This window comes from Canis aureus, chromosome 31 (genome assembly GCF_053574225.1).
Source record: "Canis aureus isolate CA01 chromosome 31, VMU_Caureus_v.1.0, whole genome shotgun sequence".
Classification (NCBI taxonomy): domain Eukaryota; kingdom Metazoa; phylum Chordata; class Mammalia; order Carnivora; family Canidae; genus Canis; species Canis aureus.
The window spans coordinates 39814312-39836671 of record NC_135641.1 but is presented as its reverse complement, the minus strand read 5'-3'; the positions used below and the strand labels follow the sequence as shown (position 1 = coordinate 39836671).

At 40.9% G+C, this 22360-nt stretch overlaps 1 protein-coding gene across 19 annotated transcripts in view; it reads right to left on the bottom strand.

The window, feature by feature from the left end:
* Positions 1 to 4473: 4473 nt before the first annotated feature.
* The window catches only part of LOC144302702 (uncharacterized), a 79293-nt gene continuing 61406 nt past the window's right edge, over positions 4474 to 22360 (bottom strand). For all 19 annotated transcript variants that reach the window (XR_013369728.1, XR_013369719.1, XR_013369712.1 and 16 more), the window contains one exon: positions 4474 to 4715. Coding sequence is in view for 1 of the 19 variants with exons in the window: in XM_077880317.1 (XP_077736443.1) it covers positions 4650 to 4715 (66 nt within the window). In the remaining 18 variants the exon portion in view is untranslated. The remainder of the gene's footprint in view (positions 4716 to 22360) is intronic.

Below are 22360 nucleotides of genomic sequence, written 5' to 3'. Positions count from 1 at the left end.
CAATAATCTTGCCAGGCTCCCACTGGCTTTCTTCCTCAGGGCACCTGGTCCGATGAATGGGGTCAGCTCTTGTAAATTAGGCCTGTCTCACACAAGTCTTTCAAACTCTAACCTGCGGAAAAGTAATAGCTCCAAGGTTAGGCTTGATAGATTCTTTGAAATGGCTTTCTAAATAAAGGAGAATCTGGTCCTGAACTGAAGAAGGAATACTTTTTTTTTTTAAAGCAATGACTCTAAATTCAAGGGCACCTGGTTGAGGTCGGTAGAACATGCAACTATTGAGTTTGAGCCTCAGGCTGGGTATTGAGATTACTTTTAAAAAATCTTTTAAAAATAAAATAAAATGAAAACAGAGAGATAAAGAGAGAGAGAGAGAGGCAAACTGTTAGAGACTCTTAACTATAGGAAGCAAATTGAAGGTTGCTGGAGGGGTGGAGGGCGGGGTCATGGGGTGACTGGGTGATGGACATTAAGGATAGCACTTGATGTAATGAGTGCTGGATGTTATATGCAATGATGAATCACAAAATTCTACTCCTGAAACTAGTAATATAGTATATATCAACTAAATTGAATTTAAATGAAAGAAATTTGGGGGGGGTGCAGCCCCAGTGGCTCAGCGGTTTAGCGCTCCCTTTAGCCCAGGGCATGATCCTGGAGACCTGGGATCGAGTCCCACATCAGCCTCCCTGCATGGAGCCTGCTTCTCTCTCTGCCTGTGTTTCTGCCTCTGTCTCTTTCTCTATGTCTCTCATGAATAAATAAATAAAATCTTAAAAAAAAAAAGAAAAAATGTTAAAGCAACAACTCCAAGTTTAAAAAAAAAAGAAAGAAAAAAAGAAAAAAAAAGAAAAAGAACACAATGACTTTATGTGTGGGAAAGATAGCTGCCAACTCAAAATTTAGAATTTAGAAATCAAATTCTCTTACCCACTTCCATTTTTGCATTTAATAAAAAGGTAGAGAGTGCCAGCCTTGGGCCAGCCACCAAAAAGCACTGGCTGAGTTAAACACGGTACCTGTCCTCCAAGAGTTCGTGGCCACGTGGAGAAGAAAGGCAAGTCAACAGACATCAGAGGAGAGGGCCATGAGGGCAATGGCAGAGAACGTTGATCGAGATTGTCTCAATCAATCTGGTAGTGTGCTCTCTCACAGTGGGTCATGGCCAGGTTTATCCCCACTACTGTAAGAGCAGTGATCTGGGTTCAGAGAGTATTTTCCTGGTTGCAATTTGGCTCGCCCATGAGGTAGAAGTGGTATTCTTTAATACTTATATTTGTTCTGCTAATGCTGAGAGCCCATTGAGAAACTGGTCTCCATTTGACTATCTCCTGGACTCTATTCTGTGTCCCTGAGGACATCTCAGGAGACTCTCAATAGCTTTATCACATCTTCTCACAATAGAGCCTGGTTTTAGAACTGTTTTCTGCCCACATTGAATGGAAGCTTATTCCCTTGTACTTCCAGTCTTGGTTTCCCTAACAACTGATGCTCATCCCTATCTTTTTGGTTATCATCATCCCTAACCGAATTAAATCAAATAGAAAGTCTTCATCTCTCTCTATGTCTCCTTTGCAAAGGTGTGTCCAGTGAACCTGTTTATTCTCGTACTGAGGGTGGTGAGTTGAGGGGCTGAGATGATTCTCCACTGACTCCAAGTCAGAGAACTGATTGATGAGACACGTCTTCTCCTTTGGGCTCCACCACTGCCCTGTCTAAAGTAGGAACTGACCTGGGTGGTGCTGGGGATAGAAGTGGAGTTGGAAGAAAAGACCCAAGACAGGAACTAGTACCTGTGGCAGCAGAGGAGGGTGCGGGAGACCAGCATCTGGAGTCGGGCCTGTGGGGCAAAAGTAGAAACTAGAAGGATGTCACATCAGTTGGACAGAACTCAGCATGCAGAGGCCCTACCTGAAAGATGAGATTGAAAATGCTTTTAAAAAAAACAAAAACAAAAAAAGTTCTTTAAATAACATTCTTAAATAAGTAGAAAACAAGCTTAAACTATTTTATGCTTTGAAATTGGCAGCTGCTTATTATAAAGTTTTGGTAAGGGAGAACAGGGGGAATGGGCAGTCTCCCCACTGAACCAGGAGCCTGATACGAGGCTCAATCCAAGACTCCCAGGTAAGGATGAAAACTCATTTACAAATTATGTAAACATGTATTGAGTTGTTGAAAGCATCACCTCATGTTCTAGGGAGGAGTTGTTTATGAATTTAAGAGAGGAGTGAGAGCTTCTCAGACAACTTTTTTTTTTTTTTTTTCCTAATTGAGAAAGGTTTTTATACTGCAGTGTGATAAGAGTGTGACCACAGTTTTACTTTTCTGGTTTTGCTCTGTGGAAGGAGAAGTAATGTGTTTTTCTCTTTCTGCTCACAGCTCTCCCTCAGTTTAATGAATGGCAATAGGACTAAAAGAACAGAGGGCAGCCATAGATCGCTGGAAGTACGTCTATGTTACTCCATTGCAGAGTCAAGCTTCACATAGGCTGAGAGACTTCAATGCACAAGCAAAAAAGGGAGAGAAGAAAGTCAGGGTTTTGTCTAGAGGAAGATACACGAAATTTTAGGAAATGTATCAATGTTTAGTCACTAAGATGCTAAAATATTTATAGATGTTTATTTCTTTAAATTTTGCTCTATACAAATAGCACATTTATAGTGTTCTTTAATGTTCATATATATATTTAAAGATTTAATTTTTATTTATGTATTTATTTAGAGAGAGCTTTATGCAAGGAGAGGGGCAGAGGAAGAAGGAGGGCAAGAATCTCAAGCGGACTCTGTGCTGGGCCTGGATCCCGAGGCAGGGCTCAATGTCACAACCCTGAGATCATGACCTGAGCCCAAATCAAGTGTTGGACACTTGACTGACTGAGCCACCCAAGCCCTCCAAAACTAAGACACCTCAAGTGACCTCAAGTCAGGATATCTAAATGACAGGAACACTGTAAGAGAGTTGGGATTAGTAGACTCTCAAGCGACAAATTTGCAACCTAAATATGAAGAGACCAAAGACATTCAGTAAAAGCTTACCCGAAAAATGTCAGTCTTATGGTGGTCAGAACAGCTCCACAATTGAACGTAACCCAGGGCAACCATCCCATTGAGCTCTGAAGGCAGTCAACGTGACCGAATCAACAGGAACTGAAGTCTCTTCAAAAATAATTTTGGAAGTCAAATTGGGCTTCCGTGGGGATTGTCAGAGCTGGAATCAAAGCCAACGCAGCCTCTGAGAAAAATCCAGTCCCCCCGATAAGGGAGATATAATTGTTGTTCTGAGATATGGATGGATAATTCAAAACAGTAGGCAGACTTCATTCTTTGGAATATCGTATCTTGAAAGAGGCTAGATGATAAGAAAGCCATATCCTCCTTTCTTGCTCTCATGGATACTTACTTTAGGAATCTGGCCACCATGCCATGAGGAAGCACAAGCCATCCCAAGCAGTGATCACACTGAAAACTACGGATGGGTCCTCTGGCCACTGAGCCCGGCTGAGGCACTAGTCAACAGCATCAACTGCCAGACATGTTGAGTGGAGACTCCTCAGATGATTCCACCACCAAATCATGGAGTCTTCCCACCTGAGAAGCCCCAGCCAACATGCCATACACTGTCTGAATTAATTGACACAGAAACTTTACAAGTATAATAAAATGGTTGTTCTATCCCATTAAGGGTTTCAGGTTTTTTTTTTTAAAGCTTTTATTTATTTATTTGAGAAAGGGAGAGCAGGGGGAAGGGGCAGTCTCCCCACTGAACCAGGAGCCTGATATGAGGCTCAATCCAAGACCACAGGATCGTGACCTGAGTGAAGGCAGATGCTTAACCAACTGAGCCACCCAGGCAGACCACCCCCCCATTAAGGTTTTTTTTTTTTTGAGAGGCAAGGAGGTAATTATGCAGCAACTATAACTGCAATAGTATCTTTATGTTTCTCAGGCCAGAGACCCTCTGTTATAGTATCCAGAGAAGAAACTCCAGGCTTCATCTAGGACGGAAGAGAGCCAATGCCAGACATTTGAATTTGGGGATAGGATCTCAGGATCTAACTGCTTTTTTAATGTATGTTCAATGAATCTTGTCTGTAATCACTCACACACACTCCTACCTCTAGACATCATGGTGCCATCGAATCCTGAGCTCATCAAAAGGTCTGCTAGGGTTTTTCTCACCTTTTCTTTTGCCAACTCAGATTTCAGCCTTCTCGGGTCTGCTAATGTCAGCCATCACTCACTCCTTTAGTGTTGCCGTGGTCTTCTCCTCTGTTTCCTTTCCATGTGAGTTTATGCTTTAAGAATCACCTTATTGTTGTTTTAGTGGGGTTTTCAGAGGAAATGGAATTAAATACATTTGTCCAACTTAGCATCTCTAATTAGAATATTACCTAGACTTTTTTATATCCCTTCTGGATACATTGACTCCTTTTATTTACTTGAGTAAAATAAATTACTCAAGAGTACTGGATGAAAAATGTCTCATGCTTTATTGGAAAATAGCAATGACAATAACATCGACAACAAACACCTTTCCGCTCTCTCTTTTCAAATATTTCAGTTCTCTGAGATTTGTCCAAATGCATGAGCCTAAGGGCTCCTGTTTTCTCTAGTTCAAATCCTCACCAGCAAGGCTCCTCATTTTGTTTATGGTCTGAGTTGAATATTCATAAGAAGGTATAAAAACACAGGCTCATTCCTGAAGAAGACAACCTAAGATAAAAAACAATGTAGAGAAAACACAAAGAGCATGTCATGATTGTAAAGAAGTAGATTGGATAAAATATTTACAAAGTGAATGGCCAGTGGTTGAGTACACCAGTGGTTTGTTTGGGTCATGAAGTCAAGAGAGTCTGAGGTGTTTGCTGTGGTCATAGCCGTGAGCACACTTTTTAGGACCACCAACATGTCCCACCCTGCCTCTGCAGATAGAGCCTTTCAGGATGGTGTTTCTACTGTTGGACTCTCTGAAAACAGGAGAGTCTCCCCCTCCCTCTCTCTCTGCTTTAGCGGAAATGAGAACCTCCAGTTCTGAGTCATAGCTTTTCCATTCCCTGCTGCAGGTCTTCCTCAGTGTCTCAATGAGATGGTTGCAAAGGACTGCCCGGAGAAGACACTCTCCACGAAGAGGGTTAACCAGCACCTCTGCTCCTCCAGTTCTTGCTCTGTTGGGGTTGGACAGCCATTCTTCTAGACTGCATCACATACTGACCCATTCCAAACTCCAATTCTTCTATACTTGGAAATCTCTCTCCCTTTCTCAAATTAAAGAAAAACTGTAGTTTTTCAAAGAGTTAGGGCACAGCTTGATGTGATTTTTTACATGCTCACACTGGCCAATGAACATTCAAGCATCCCATGATCATGTGAAAACCATGCCTGTTAATTTGTAAGTATTTACCTTTGTAGATGTGAGATAGGTAGTCCTTAGAAGAATTATATGTGTTCAAGTATTGTTTTTTTTAGCTTTATTTATTTATTTATTTATTTATTTAATAATAAATTTATTTTTTATTGGTGTTCAATTTGCCATCATACAGAATAACATCCAGTGCTCATCCTGTCAAGTGCTCCCCTCAGTGCCCGTCAGTTAGTTCAGAATTTCTTTAAGTATAACCTTAAGCTAGTGTCCTTTACTTTAAAAGTAGCAGACAAAAGCATTTTTGATAACCATATGACCTCTTCCTAACAATAGCCAGCCACCCTCAAGGTCCTGGAAACCTTGCTTTCAAACTCCTTAGAGGCTTACGGTATCCCTAACCCCCTCCAACTTGAAAGTATATAATGGGCCACTCCTCATGATCCCAGTGCAGGTCTTTCTGCCCATGGGTCCTTCCCTGTGATTTAATAAAACCAACTTTTTGTACCAAAGACGTCTCCAGAATTCTCTCTTGGTTGTTGGCTTCAAACCCTAACATCTTTCCTACATCAGTATCACTTAAGAAATTACAAGAGTTTTAAGAATTCTGGCCAGGGGATCCCTGGGTGGCGCAGCCGTTTAGCGCTTGCCTTTGGCCCAGGGCGCGATAGTGGAGACCCGGGATCGAGTCCCACGTCGGGCTCCCGGTGCATGGAGTCTGCTTCTCCCTCTGCCTATGTCTCTGCCTCTCTCTCTCTCTCTCTCTCTCTCTGTGTGACTATCATAAATAAATTTTTAAAAATTTTAAAAAAAAGTATTCTGGCCAGAAGCAGGGAATGAACACCAAAATATATTTCTTATTACATCACAATATCACACATATTATATTCAAAAGACAAATATAAATAAATTCAATAACATTTCATTAATATGCTTAAAGTTTTTTAAGTAAGGTTTGCTACTCCAAAGTAAATGTGACAATCCTCAGGTAAAATATCATAGTTGTTCCTTATTCCTCTTTCTATTTCATTCCCCTGTTCAGAGCAATCACTATTATTTTATTCTCTATATAGCTAGGTACATATCCTTCCAGTTTCTTTCTGGGCATTTACAGACAAAATGTTGTGAGATCATGGAGCATGATGGCCAAGAAAGAATTCTTGAGATGTTTTAGGGTTCAGCTTAGTAAATTTATTTAAGCAGCATGGGGACAGTGCCCACAGGCAGAAAGGGCTGCATTTTTGCTGTATGAAGCTGATGGCTACATGCTTAGTGCTCAAAGGGAAGGGGAGGTACAGGGAGTATTTGATTGTAAACGTCTCAGAATTTCTATTCATAAAACTACTTAACAAGATTTCTCTGGTGCTTATCATTCAGCTCGATATTTTAACTATCAGTGAGATATACAGTGATATATCAGTGAGTCATGAGATCCTTTAAGACTGTGGCAACCAGCAGCACGTATTTGATCCTTATTAGAACTATGCAGGCTATAAGTTAGCCTTCCAGGCTAAAGTTGAGCATTTTTCTGCTTCTATCCCTCATCAATATGAGTGTACACACACTTGTGGTAAGCTGAATAAAGGTCTACCAAAGATGTCCACATCCTCACCTCTGGAATCTGTGAATAGATTAGGTTACATAGCAAAAGGAACCTGAGGTTGCTAATCATCTGACTTTAAAAATATGTTGTCCTTTATCTGGGTGGACCCATGTAATCACAAAGGTCCTTAAATGTGGAAAAGGGAGACAGAAAAGCTCCAGTAATGAGATGTGAGAAATACTTGACCTATCATTGCTGGCTTTGCAGATGGAAAGGGGCCAGGAGCAAGAAATGCAAACAGCCTCTAGAAGCTGGAAATGATGGGAAAACAAATTCTCTCCTGGAGCCTTCAGAAAAGAACCCAACCCTGCCAATATCTTCATTTTAATTCAATGAGTCTTATTTAGGACTTCTGGCCTCCAGGACAATGAGATAATAAATTTGTGTTGTTTTAAGCCACTAAATCTGTGCTACTTTGTTACAGCAGCACTAGGAAACTAATGTAAAGACATTGGGAATTCCTCAGTAAATGGCCCACCCAGTTCCCCCAACGGAGAAGTTGAGTCCACAAGCCTTACACACATACTTGACTTCCAATCAGCTCTTTCTCATACTCAAAATTGGGACAGAGAGACAAGAATCTCCAAACCTCTAATGAAAGCATCATAATGAAAGATAAGAGAACAAATTTTTTTTAAAAACTTGACATCTTCAAATCTGTTAATCTTCTCCTAGGGCTTCTGAATTTTGTGAATTGAATAGCAAAACCCCTCCCCCTTTCCATCAAGATTCTAAAATTAGTTTTCTATATTCTTTTCTAATTCTTATTACATTTTGGTTTTTAGGCTTTCACTCACAAAATTCCCTCCTTTCTTTCTATAGCAAGCCTGAGCTGATGGTTTCAGCCTTCTAGGACATAGATTATCAATGCCATTATATCATGGTCTCCCCCTCCCTGAATAATTCTAGCCCTTAAGGTTTTTATTTATTTTTTTAATTCATTTATTCATGAGAGACAGAGAGAGAGAGAGAGAGGCAGAGACACAGGCAGAGGGAGAAGCAGGCTCCATGCAGGGAACCCTACGCGGAACTTGATCCCGGGTCTCCAGGATCACGCCCTGGGCTGAAGGAGGTGCCAAACTGCTGAGCCACCTGGGCTGCCCAACCCTTAAGGTTTTTAAAGAACAAGTGAGTTGAAGATTATGAAAGCAAACTGTAAAAATAAATTTTAAAAAATACTATTCAAATATAAAGTTTTAGGATAATGACGCTGATGATGAATATTTACAACAGCCCTACTCCTTGCCAATAACCTGTAACTACTTCTTCCCAGTCATCCCATCTCTGAATTCCTGACTTGCCTTTTGTTCCCCTCCTCATCTCTCAGGCCCCCAGAATCCCAGCAAGGAACTCTACATTGTCAGGGAAGACTATCCTCAGAAAAGGCCTGGGTAGCCCAAGGATCTTGGAACTCTACTCTTGACTCCAGCGTCACCCTTTGGAGCAACAGCGGTGCTGCCCCACACTGACACAAGCAGATCCTCCTCTGGATCCAACCTGCTGGGGTTTATTTACCAGACCAGTCTTCCAAACAGAAGCTCCATTCACTTCATCTCCCTGGAGGGAGGCAGAAACACACCCTGGGCCATCATAGAACTGCGTAGGCTTGTTAATCAAAATTTCTTTAACTTCATCTAACAACAGGGGTGTGTTGAATAAAACTCCCAGAGTCAAGTGTTGGCTCTGCCTCTCTGAAAGGAAAGCAATGAAACAGGAAAGGCATCCAACCGAGATAAAAGCTAAGTTAACAAATGATAGCATTTCCAAAACAAATCATTGGGCTTGAATGCCCTGGAATGAAATAGAAGAGAAGGGAGTGTCACAGAAGACACGGAGCTGAACTCAGCCCTCCAGTTGACAGAAGGCAGGGGGCTGACCTAAGACTTTGCTATAGATTGTGTCTTCCTGACAATGTTCCCAAGAGCCCACCCTGCCAGGATCACTCTGCTCTTCCTGTTTTTCCCACATTTCCTGTCTTCTTCAGGAGGTGCATGCTGCGAGGACACGTTAAGCTCTCGTTCAGAGTCTTAAATTATTTTCACGGTTTTGTCTAAGAAAATAATCTACTAGAGAGAAACACAGAGCTGATTGAAAAGAAATAGCCTCATCATTTTAGCATGGGGAAAGAGCGGTGAGAAATGTGGACCAAATGTGATGCTGAAAAGCTGTTTGATGGTGGAGCCAAACCCAAGCTAATGCCTCTAAGGTCATGCACTTGCTCCTATATCCTGGTCAGCTTCCACTACAAATCACTGGTGATAAGTCGCACATGGGTCATCTCTGAATCAGAGAACTGAAGAAACACAGATGGGTCACTCAGGTATGCTGCAGAGAATTATGGCAGGGCATGATTTCTTGGTACTTTCTCTGTGCCAGGCATTGTGCTAAGTTGGAAGATGCATAAAGATAAGCAAAACACCATTGTGCTCTGTGAGCACATTATCCAGCAGAGGAAATGGAAAAGCAGGAACATGTGACCCAGTCTTTGAAGTATTTCAACAGGACTGGGCAATTACATTCATTAAACTCTTTTGGCTGCAAGGATGAACTTGAGCTAGGCTTCAAGTGAAGGTAGATTTTATTGGTGCTCTGTTATGGAAAACCAAGCATTGAAAGGGGCAGTGATATGGTGGAGTCTGTGTCAACTGGAACCAGGAACTTGAATGTTGCTATGAACTCTTTTTTCCATCTCAAGCAACTGTATCATTTTTCCCTCTTTCTCTGTAGACTACCTCTGCTTTTCCTTTGAAGTATTTAGTAACATTCAGTTATTTGCATTCTTCTTGATTCCAACTCTGAAAGTGCTGGGAAGGGTCTCATTGATCCATCTTGACTCATGTTCCCACATCAGACCAATCCATGGAGGCAAGAGAGCTGACTCATATAAGAGCACAGAAGCTCCAGTGAAAACCTCACAGCTCCCCTCTTCACCTAGGTAAATGCTTCCTAGCTTTGCCTCTCACACTCATTTGGTTTTTCTGTTTTTCTCATAGTCACATTCAGATTCTCCATCTCTACTAAGATCTTTCCAAAATGATCTGTATGTTTTGAACCAGCTTCTCCATGGCCTCATGGATCTCCCACCTTACTCCATGAACATGGGCCATAGGTTCATAATGTATTATCCACCCCAGAAGCCCAGATGCCAGGCACCCATGCCTAGACAGTGAGATTATCCATTGAATAACCACATGGAGTATCAGAAGACTATTAGAATGTGGATTTGAAGCCCAAGGAAGCATTGGGACTAAAGGTATTGACTTTGGGGAATTATCTCTCTGGAAATGATAGCTGAGGTTGTAAAAGTATATGTAATAACTGAAGAAAAAAGTTGTGTGTGAGAAAAGAAGAGGATCAAAAAGAACCTGTAGTATCTTACATAAAGAATAGACAAAGGATAAAAAGCCTTCAGGTAAGAGAAAGACAGAAGATGAAGAGAAGAATGGGGATTTGACTGACTTAGATGACCAACCTGTGAGCAACAGACAACTCTTAACCACCCAATGGTCAGCTCATGGTACACTTTCCAATTCCATGATTTCTCCTGATTTTTCTGTTTCCATTTCTCTATTTTACTTCTTGATAGCATTAATAGGACTGAGAAAACATGGGTCAATATCATTTTGCTTTCAAGCACCAGGCCTGATAAGAGGGATTGACTACATAAGGGAATGGCTAAAATGCAAAGTAAAGATTTTTTTATTTTCTTATGTATGGATATTTGTTCATCCGTTCAATAATATGTTAAAATTTTATATAATGCCATAGTTGCTACAATTCCAAGCAACAAAGCAACAGATTTCCAAGTTTAAGAACCAAGATGTATAAGATTACTTACTATTTTCTAGAAAGATATTTCACTATAAGATCTCCATTTTTATGTCACTCCATTGTCCTTTTATTTACACATTTTGTATTTAAGCCATAGCAGGAAATGAACAACCTCCTGAGAAAAAATGAAAGTCTGTGTTTGCAAGAGCATTTACCACCTAACTGCTTTGGCCAATTTTCAAGCTTCTGAGTATATGTCTAAGACGCCCAAACCTAGCATCTATGAAAGGATATAACCATAAGTTAACATGGTTGTTGGAGGTCATCAATGATTTAGATAAGGAGTTCCTCTTTCATTAATGATGTAAAATCTTCCCTCAGGTTTTGAAAATCAAATACTATGGGTCAGATTATGGTTCTTTGCCAAGTAGGGTGCATGTTCGATGATGTGTTTTTAATGAACAGTTCATACCATTTTTTTTTGCAAAAGCCATTTATCCTCAGCTTCCAAAATTAGCAATAAGGGAAATGTTTTAGGGTCTTTTAAAGATTCTCTTCTTTTTGTACTTTGGACAACAAACCAACTGAATGTTATCAAAAAGATCTTTCCAAAGAGACAATAATTAAAATGAGTGGAAGTAGCAATTGAGTGATGGTAGCACCATCCTGGAGTATGAATACCAGGACCACATTCAGATTGTCAATACCAACACCACGCTCAGTCAGGCACTTCAAATATTTAGTGACAGGGATCATGGTAACTTCTATTATGTCTGTAGTGTACTAACCTTTACATACCCTACCATCTTCTACATATTCCCATTCCTATTTAAACCACATCTCCTATACTCTTCTTTATGTTAGACATTCCCCTCCTGACGTACCCAAGGAGACCCTTTTAAATGTAGTATCGAATCTGAAAATTGGAGAACAGGAATTTGGGGGCTGAGATAACTGTGAAGAAATGTGTCTGTCTGAGGACCCATGGCCAGAGAGGAATTGGGTAACATAGCTACTACTTTTAAGGATTAGGGGAAGGCAAGAATAGGTTAAGAAGTAATAAGAACTATGGTAAAGGAATTTGAAAGCAAGGTGGGAATCACAAGTCAGATTTGGGGAGAGAAGGATTTGGGGAGAGCCAAACTCAAGGCTCTCAAACTGATGGAGTTCCCAGACCACCCCTTTTTCACCATGGCCTGTGAGTGTTTTGGGAGTAGGAAGCACGATTTATTAGATTAGGATAGACAGGATCTATTTAGTTGAAAATGTGGAACAAAACCAAATGAAGCATTTCTAAATTTCACCTTCCAAATGCTAACACATTTAACACTAAGTGGGGTAGTCATTAATGCTATTTATAAATTATTTCTAGTTTTCATTTTCTAAGTATTGCACTCTATTTCCCCCTTTGAAGTTTGATGTGGTCGTGTGATTATCTTCAGCCAATAATTTGCAAGTAGAAGCCTTACAAGTCAATGCACAGTTCACCACATTCCCTTCCCCTGCTGAAATGGTGATATCTAGATGATGCCTCTGCGAGCTTGAGTTTCTGAGGGTGTACAGCAGGCTAAGCCTTTCATCTGACTTGTTTTGGACATGCAGCATGATTGAGAACCAGGGTTTCAGAGTAAAGAGGACAATGGACACAATTTGAAAATTCATGGTCATTTTAGCATGATCTAAACTTGTATAAAGTCACTGACTTGGGGGGCTGTCTTGACTCCAAAACAACGTATCCTATTCTGATCGATATGTCAAGGCATCTGTAAACAACGAGCAGTATCCTATTTCAAGAAGGCCAACAGGTGAACCTCACTCTAACTGTGCAAGTTTGGTAAGCTGAGGTTAACTATACTGGTGCTGAAAAGTGATTAAATTTCTGGGATCCAGAGCTCTTGGCTTCCAAGTGAACACTCTCCTTCCAGATCTTTAGATATTACAAGAAAATTCTTGCTGAGGAACTGTAATAAGGCCTAAAGCAACTAACATTTAGCAGAGATCGAGTATTACACAGAAAGTCAAGCCTCAGTCTTATTTGTATGATTCCATATGGCTCTGTGTAAAAGTATGACACCATGTCTCCCCCTCTTCCCCACACCCAGAGCACCTGAGAGCCAATTCATCTAGAAAATGTTTGATCTGGCCAGCAGAATATTGTAAAGAAAAAAATAATTTTCATGCCTTTAGTTTAAGCAAGCACTCTCAGATTTTCCACTGCCTTCTTTTTTTCTATTATTATATCCTATTCTTTTCCCTTTCTTCACTTCTATTTCTTGCCTGGCCTCTGAAGGCACTGAGTTTGGACTCTTCAAAGAGGCATGGTGCCTAAGAAGGAAAGAATACATAAGGCCAATGTTTAGGTGCTCAGTGTGACATACAGAAAAGCAGACATGCATGTTACCAAATTCACTGAGATTATCTCTCACCATTCTTCAACACCCACCATCAGCATGGCCTGTCTCTTTGTCCTCCCCTGGGCCAACTTGATGCCCAAACCTAGAATCAAGATAAGCCCAAGCAAACGCATATGAAGAATTTCTTGCATATGATGTGGGGTAGGAAAAGAGGGTGTAGTCACACATTTGGGAACAGCAAGTAACATTTTACGCTCTTGCTAGCATATGCAAGACTGACTTGATCTCTTCTGTTGTGGTTTAATAGGAGAATGGGAAAGGGGACATGGGCTCTAGAGGTTACCAGAATCAAAGCAGTGTGTTTAAACATCCTACTTCACAGTTACACTCTAGTAGCAATGAGTGTTCCTAGTATCCAGATCTTGGTTTCTAATAGCATACTCCAATAAAAGGGTTCCTTGGAGAAATGATTCTTTCTAGGTCTAAGGTTGACAAAATATGAGATGAGCCTGGAGCATCTTGTAGGACCAGAAGGGGAGTGCTCAGGAAATGAAGAATGGGAGCAAGTCAAAGATACTTCGGAGTCAACTGAAAGAACTCCCAGTGGCCAAAGCTGGAATAATTTAAGCAACAAAATGAATAACATAGTATTGGGATTATAAGCAAAGGATAAAGTAAATATACATGAGCCCAAACTGGCCATAAATAAATGATTGAATAAATAAATGGGAAAGAAAAGACATATCTTTCTTTCAGAAGAATTCCATTAAATATATATATATTTTATATATTTTAATGGAAAAATATATTATATATTATATATTTTTAATGGAAAAAAATATATATACTTGTATGTAATATATACCTATATATATATTTAATGGAACTCTAAACCACACTCTCCTAAGCGTGGGCTAGATTTAGTGACATGCTGCCAAGGGTAAAGTATGGAAGGGGGAAAATGGTAACTTGACTGTGAAGAAATCTGACAGACACTACCTTACACAAGTTATGAAATCTTAGTTGGCATTAAGAGTGATGCCATGCAGATCTCGTATGAAATAATGAGAAGGGCACTTTACCTCTGTAGTATTCTTTCCAGAAATCCATAACCCCAGTCTAATCATGAGAAAAAAAATAGACAGACCCAGATGGGGAGACATTATACAGGGTACCTGGCTAGTTTGCCTCAAGACTGTCAATGTCATTAAAAGAAAAAAAAAAAAAAAGACTGAGAAACTGTTAGAGATCATAAGAAAATGAGAAGACACAATAATTAAAAGCAATATAGTACCTCGGATTAGATACAGAAAAAGGTGATAGATGGAAAAACTGGTGAAATCTGAATAATATCTTTAGTTTAGTTAATAGTTATGTACCAATGATGCTTTCTTACTCATGACAAACATGCACTGGTAATGTAAGTTGTTAACCACAGGAGAAATTGAGTGACGGGTATACAGGAACTCCCTGTTGCTTACATTTGTAATTCTTTCTTATTTTTCAACTTTTCTATAAACCTAAAATTATTCCAAAATAAAAATTCCATTTTAAAGAATCCTGCTTTATATAGTGTTGAAAAAAGACCTCATTTGTACCTTCAAGGAGTTCCTCGGCTAAGGGAGATACAACCAACCATAATGGTAGTGAAAACTGCTGGCTAGTCACCAAATTCCTCTCCTTCCCTGGCACACAGCTAGACCGCATCTGCCAGCTTCCTTTGCTGATAAGTGTGGTCATGTTACTGGGCCTAACCAATGAAATGTGAGTGAAGGTTATGCAGCCACTTTAGGCTCCTGCTTATGCTTCTTCGTGTTCCATCTCCATTTTGGTTGATGACAACTGAGACAATGACATCAACTTTGGAAGCCACTTTCTGAAGAACTAAAGACAGCAAAGCTGTCGTCAGCCTGGGTTCAAAATTGGTAATGTAAGGGAGAGCTATCTCTGACCTAGAATCCCCACCTTGAGTCTTGCATAGCTAAGGAGTAAGCTTCTATTGTGTCAAACTGTTCAATGTTAGGATATTTGTAACCTTGTTTACCTTTCTAATCCAGTAAGACAATGTGGAAAGGGCCTCATGGTGGTGGGAACATGAGCACTGTGGTCACAGAGAAGAAGGGTCTTTAGGAGGCAGGGTTGGGGGTGGCAGGAAGAGAGAAAATGGCTCAGAAAAAGCTTTCGTGGAACAGGTGGTACTTGACTTGGATCTTTGAGGACAAGTTAAGTATTCCAGGCAGAGGGAATAATACAAAGACGGCCACAAGGGCAGCTTTTAATTATTTTTGAAACCCCACATGAGGTCTGGCTGACTTCATGAAGTCATAACACTGCCCCTCTTCTAGGAGGCCTAAGGTCATTTGCTGCTGTCCCAGGGTTTACTGCAGACATTCTTGCTCCATTTGATACACAGTTCCTCACCCTTTATTTCCTCTGTTGGGTGACAGGGTAACACTTGAGTTACCATCCTGAGTTATCATACTCATTGATTCAACAAACATTTATTGAGTGCCTGTTACATGCCCGATTCTGTCATAGACACAGCAATTTATGTGATGGACAAGAATTCTAGTCAGGAATTGGGGAGTGAGGGGCCAATATGGGGCATGAGAAGAAAAAAGGTAATGAATAAATAAGAAAAATAACTTTGGACAAGGAAGGTGCTATTTTAGTAGTGACTATATCATTTATTGCCTATACTAAGATACTTTAAAAAAAAAAATGAGGGATCCCTGGGTGGCACAGCGGTTTGGCGCCTGCCTTTGTCCCAGGGCGCGTTCCTGGAGACCCGGGATCGAATCCCAAGTCGGACTCCCGGTGCATGGAGCCTGCTTCTCCCTCTGCCTGTGTCTCTGCCTCTCTCTCTCTCTCTCTCTCTCTCTCTCTCTCTCTCTCTCCCTCTGTGACTATCATAAATAAAAAAAAATGAGAGGAGATATGCTAGGACAACAGGTATAAACTAGGCTATCGTAGGCAAACTGAGAAATATGGTGGCTATGGAGATAATAAAACCAGATGGTGGTAGGTGAGGACTAAGGAGGTGGCACTTAAGATTAGTCCAGAACAATGAAATAGAGCTATCCGTGTGTTGACCTTAAGGAAGTATTTTCCAGGCAGTAGAACAGAAAATGCAAAGAGCATGCAGCAGTAATGAACTCGGCCTATCTGAGAAGCATGAAAAATATTGGTGTTTTTTTTTTAAGATTTATTTGCTTATTTTAGAGAGAGAGAGAGAGAGAGAGTTTGTGTGTGTGTGCGCTTGAGCCGGGGGAGGGGAGGTGGGCTCCCAAATAAGTACAGGGCCCAACACGGGCTCCATCTTATTACCCTGAGATTATGACCTGAGCCAAAACCAAGAGTCAGATGTTTAACTGACTGAGCCACCCAGATGCCCCTGTTGGTGATTTTTTTTTTAATTGGAGTGAATAATGAGGAGAGTAGTACAGAGATCAAGTCAGAAAGATACCAAGAGTCTGTCCCATCACATATGACCTTGTAGGTCAAGGTAAGCAATTTAAATTATATTTTAAACACAAAGAGAAGCTATGGAGATTTTGAAACTGAGAAATTATATGGTCCCATTTATTCTATAAAATGATCACTCTAACTTCTAAATGGGGACTGAATTTTAGAGGGGAAGGGTAGAAAAGTAAGAATAGTTTTGGAGACTCCTGCTAGAGCCCAAGAGAGAGGATGGGGACTTGAGCTAGATTGGAAGCAGGGGTGATGGTCAGGGCTGCACAGATTCAGGATGTAATTTGGAGGTGGAGCTATAAGAACTTGCCAATGGAGCTGATATAGGAAGTGGGAAAAAGGCAGGACTCAAAGTTCTAGGCTTTTAGCCTCCATAGCTGAATCAAGTTCCATTACCCGAGATGGGAGTCTTGAGGAAGAGCAAGTTTTAAGAAGAGATAAGTGGTAATCAATAATTCTGTTTTGGCCATGAATTGTTTTGTGAACACATCCGTTACCTTAGCACCAAATACCATCTCCATACTATCTCCAGGGATTTAAGTGTTCTAGAAGGATGTCCTGACTCCAATATCAACTGCCTGATATTTCCACCTGTTTGCCTGGTAGACATCTTGCTCTTAATACCTTTCCAAAAGCAAGGCACCACCTTCACACTAGGGCTACTGGAACTCTCAGAAAACTGGGACCTGGTGGTGTCTTCAGGAAATGACAAGTTCATTTCCTTAGGTTTTCCCCCACCTGGTGCTGCCTTCAGGGGCCCAACTGCTTCTACCCTGGGCACCAACGAATCACCCCAGAATAACGGTCTTTCCAATTACACCAAGAAGGAACATTGTCCTTTAGCTCAGGAAACAAACCATAGACCTCCAATGCTCTGAGACCTCCTAGGTCTTTGTCCTCAGTTTTCACCAGGTGACACTATGACTCAGTATGTAAAAACATAACCACAAAAGGATTTAAGGATTCCTCAATTTGGCATAGCTTAGAGGAGTTTTAGGGAAGGAATCTTTTAACTGGAAGAAATATAAGAATGACTGTGAGTTTGTGGGTATAGGGAATGGTGGAAGAAGATGTACCCAAAACAGTGAAAGTATTCCATTCCCTTCATGAGATTAATAGTGCTGGGACACAAGAGAAGAGGGGCCCCTGCCCTAGGCCCAGGTGTAGGTGATCCAGCTTGGGCTCTTTTCCAGCCATGTCTCTTCTCAATGGGCCTAGTGAATGGCTCACACAGAGCCTGTGTCTTCCCTTCTTTACCACATTCTAGATATCCAAGACCCTGCGTTTCTTTGCCCACATGTCTTTAAACTTGTAGCAGGCCTTTCTGTGGCTCCATCTTCCAAAGAGTGGATGATGTTAGCATTTAAGCCCTCCCAGGCCATGGTGGTAGCCATGGGAAGCTCCCAGCAGGTAATGTGGAAAGAACTTGGGTGGTTGAGTAAGGCTGCCGCCAAGCAGGAGGCTCCCTGAAGAGTGGAATGGAGCTAAGGGGTGGGAAAAGAAAGTGGGCCGTCCGTCAGCAGGGATTGGGAGCCAAGGCTACTTGCCCCATGACATCATCTTCTAGGGAGGAACTCTGAGGAGCCCAAGGATTTTAAAATTGAGCCTACCCCCTTCCCAGATCTTTGTTAAGACATATTTGTGAAAGTATGAGGATAATTCTTTCAATTTATGAATCTCTTATCATGTAAAACTGCCATGTATTTAGACATAAGGTGTGTGGGACTCCAGAGGTATCCTGCCTTTGGCCCTGAGTGTAACTGAGTGGGAAAGCACATGGGAAAGCACATGGGCCTGTCACTGTGATGGTCTCCTTGCACCCATGAGAGGTGGTGCTAAAGGCTTGCTGCTCTCTCACCTCTGCTCTGCAGTATGTATATTTTAGTAAATGGGTGGAAGCTCAATTTAATCAGCAGAAGATGGACTAAGCTCAAAATCATTATCACTCTATCCACACACCATGTTCTGGGGTAGGAAATGTTCTCTTAGTGGGGATAAAGGATTTAGTGGCTTTCTGTACGGAAGTCTGTGTGTCAAAATGTGTGTGGTTGGCTTTAAACATGAGGAGAAAGACACAAAATAGAGTTGGAGTCTGAATGGGGAAAATGACCAAGGTCAATGCTGAAATTTTACAAAGGGTCAGGCATATCTTTGCTCTGCCGCAACTGAAGAAGTGTGCATATGTGTGTGTGTTGAAAGGCGTGGGGAATGGGTGAGTCCATGCAGAGGTCAGACATACACTCTAAGCCAGACCACTTAGCTTCACATATTCAGAATAAGCCATCAGGTCTTACCCCTCTTTGTGGGCACCACTCTGAGACCCAGGGAGAAACATCTGGGGTCATTCTTTGGCTTCACCTTCACCTGCCTATTTGAAGCCCAGAATGTGCCAGAGCTCTTCGTGGCACATTTTTATAGATTAATATTATTATAATAAATAATAATAAAATTAGTATATTATTATATATTATAAATATTGTAATAGATAATAAATATAGCATAATTTTAAATAAATATATAAATAGAAAAATCTATGTACACATATCCTCACCCATTTATGTATATTTTCTACAAAGGAAGCCAGGAGAAGACACAAGACAGGTCTAACTCCCACGATGCCCAGCCTGGAACCACACCACCAGCACCAGCTCCCTCCACACATTGCCATTAGGGAGAGCAGACACCTGTGTAGCAGTGGGTGTTTGTTCTCTAAAGTGATTGAAAATCCAGTTCACCTCCTTTTTCACTTCTCGCATTCTCCTCCTATCCACTGAGCCCAGAGGAAGGGGGATACGGAGACATGCAGAAATGGCTGTCTTTTCTGACACAGTAGTTCCTGGGTGGAACTGACCGTCCACCTTCCCCAACTATGACGTCATCTGCAGGGGTGTTGACTCACTTGGTCTAGGTTAGGGGATAGTCTAGGCATGAGGAGTCTCAAAGGTCCCCACATGATTCCAATATGCAGCCAAGGTCAAGAATCTCTGCTCTAAACAGCAGCAACCGCCCCCCCAACACACACACTCCAGAAGAGGTCTTTAATTTTGGCTAATCTACCTGAAACTGTTCCCCACCCTCACTGAAACTTCACTCAGGGGAAAGATATCCTTGGGCATTGTTTTAGCAGCATTGGACAAGTCTATGCCATTATTGTAGACAAAATAATGGTGAACTTGGACACAGTTCACCATAATAAGCTCTTTCTTCCCTTGCTTGCTATTAATACCATTTCGGCACAGATAAAAATCAATATAAAAATAGCTTACTATGAGGGCTGGAACTGAAATACCTAAACCATCACTATTAAAAACAAAACAAAAACAACACAACGCCTGTCAACAATTTGAATCAAGACTGAAAATAATTTAAGAAAGATTTTGAATTGTAAAATTATAATACTTATTCTTAATAATCATCTTTGCATTTATTTAGAGGTCTTCTGCATATGAATCTGAAGGTACTCAGCTCCTTTTATCCAGAAAGGATGTAAGGAAGCTGAGGTGTGGACTGAGCTCTCTAGAATCCTCATCCTGATCATTTGCCCTCAGGACAGAGAAGGCCAAGTCCCAGGGGGCCTACTAAAACCTCTCAGAGGACTTCCTTCCTGATGCTGACAGTCTTATGTCTCAGACTGCCTGCTGGTCTCCTGTACCCTGCCCTCCCTCACCAGACCATACTTTTTCTATTTGTGGAAAATGATGAAAACTAACCCAGAAAAGAATTTGAAAAAGAAAATGAATTGGAATGGCACTGATAATAGTCTCTGCCTTTACATGGGGAACAAAGAAAGTTAATCTGAAGGATTCAAACAGGGGTGGCATAGTAGCTGACAAGCAAGAGATCAGGAGTCATTGCAATCATAATATAAGACCATCCAAAGAGCTATTTTTCAATTTACAATGGCATTTGCTCTTTGATTAACTCGAGGCTGAGAAACAAGTCATTTTCCACTTCACTGGTGATAAGTCAATATTTTTACTCTAAAGAATGACTGCTTTCATCTTTTACTTTCACCTAAATGAAATTCTTAATAGATTAGTATTTAAAAGTGTAAAACATTCAGACAGTGGTGTTAGAGGAACATCTCTCATTTAGCTTAGAACAATCTATTCTCAAGAATGTGCTGGCTCAATCTGGAAGTCTTTCCACTAATGTGGACACTTTGCTGCTGCAGCCAGAACCTGGCATTTGCCTACCGCAGATGACCAAAGAGGATTCTCTCAAAAAATTTCAGAAAGGGAGAAGTGATGAAGCAATGCCAAACCCTCTACATACATCCTCAGAACAACTCCAGAATCTGGAACTATTTCCATTTCACATATTTGTATGGCAAGCCAACGGACAAAGACAAAGAAAAACGAGGGACTGTGAAGATTTAGTACATCCCTGCCATAGGAAAAGAGATGGGCTAGGTATTTGGTAGAGCTTTAATAAATCTGGCTTAGTTTGAAATCTACTTCTATGTAGGGTGGTTTGGCACTATCTAACGAAATGTAACTGTGCATATTCCAGGACACGACAATACCACGTCCTGGGATTGATCCTACAGATGCATGAACGCCTGCAGAATATGCACATGCATCATCTTCATTTCAACCTGGTTGGAATAATAAAAGCTTGGAAGTAAACAAAATGCCCATTGACAGTAGACTGCTTAAATCGATTTATGGCACATCTATCAATAGAAAGCTGTATGGTCATTAACAGTAAGGCCCCTCTTTCTGATCCAGAATGATGTTCAAAGTATATTAAGTGAAAAAAGGAGGTATAGAACAGTGAATGTTGGCACGAAAAGCATACACATATTTATTTATAGCCACATGGATTATATATTTAGAGGCTATCTCTGGGAGGAAATACAAAATCCTGGTACTAGGGCTGTTTCTGTGAGGGGAGTTAAGTGGCTTCAGTGAAGGATAGGAAACTCTTAATTTTCATTTTATAGCCTTTGAATTTTGTACCATGTTCACGAATTATTTATGAAAACAATTGTTTTTAATTATTTGAATGGAGTCTGTACTCCTCAGTAGAGGCTCAAGGAGGTAAAGCCATGAGCCCAAGGTCACACAAGGTCAAAAGCAATGAAGCCAGGTGTGACCTGGAGTTGGTGTCATTCCAAGTCCACTGGTTTTCCTGCCATCAGTGTTCTTTGTCCATCTGTCCATCTGTCCATTTGTCTGTTCTCCTGTCCATCATTTCAGATAATGAAATCTTAGGGCTGAGCCAGAGCCCTCACCATCTGAACAGGCCCATAGCCTATCTTCAGCGTGACTGTCTTTAACCTCACCTGGAAGAGACCTGCCTATCATAAAATGTTAAAAGAAAAGTAAAAAGATTACCTTAGCTTTCTTGTTCCAATACCTTACACTTTTTTTCAGCAAAGCTTCTTTTTAAATTTTTTTGTAGCAAATCAAGCTCCTGAATAATTTATGTGAGAAAATATTATAAATCTACTTTGTGACTTTAAGTTAGAACCTTGAATACTCATTCATTTATTTCAAGAATATTTATTGAGGGCCTATTATGTACCAGAGACTCTATAGGCTCTCAGATTACGAAAATGAGTACCATATGCCTTAGCCCTCAGAGAGCTCTGATGGAGCCTGTTGGGAAGCAGTCAGGCACATTAGAATCTGCCATATGAAGGAGAATGTGATGCCAACTAGAAGCCATATGGGGAAGGGTGTGGAACAGAGAGGTAGGAGGCACTTACTGAGTTGTTCCTTCATAGTCCTGGTCACAGATCACAGGTCACAGGACTCAAGGGGTACCAAGAAGGAGCAGGAAGCCTGTGGGC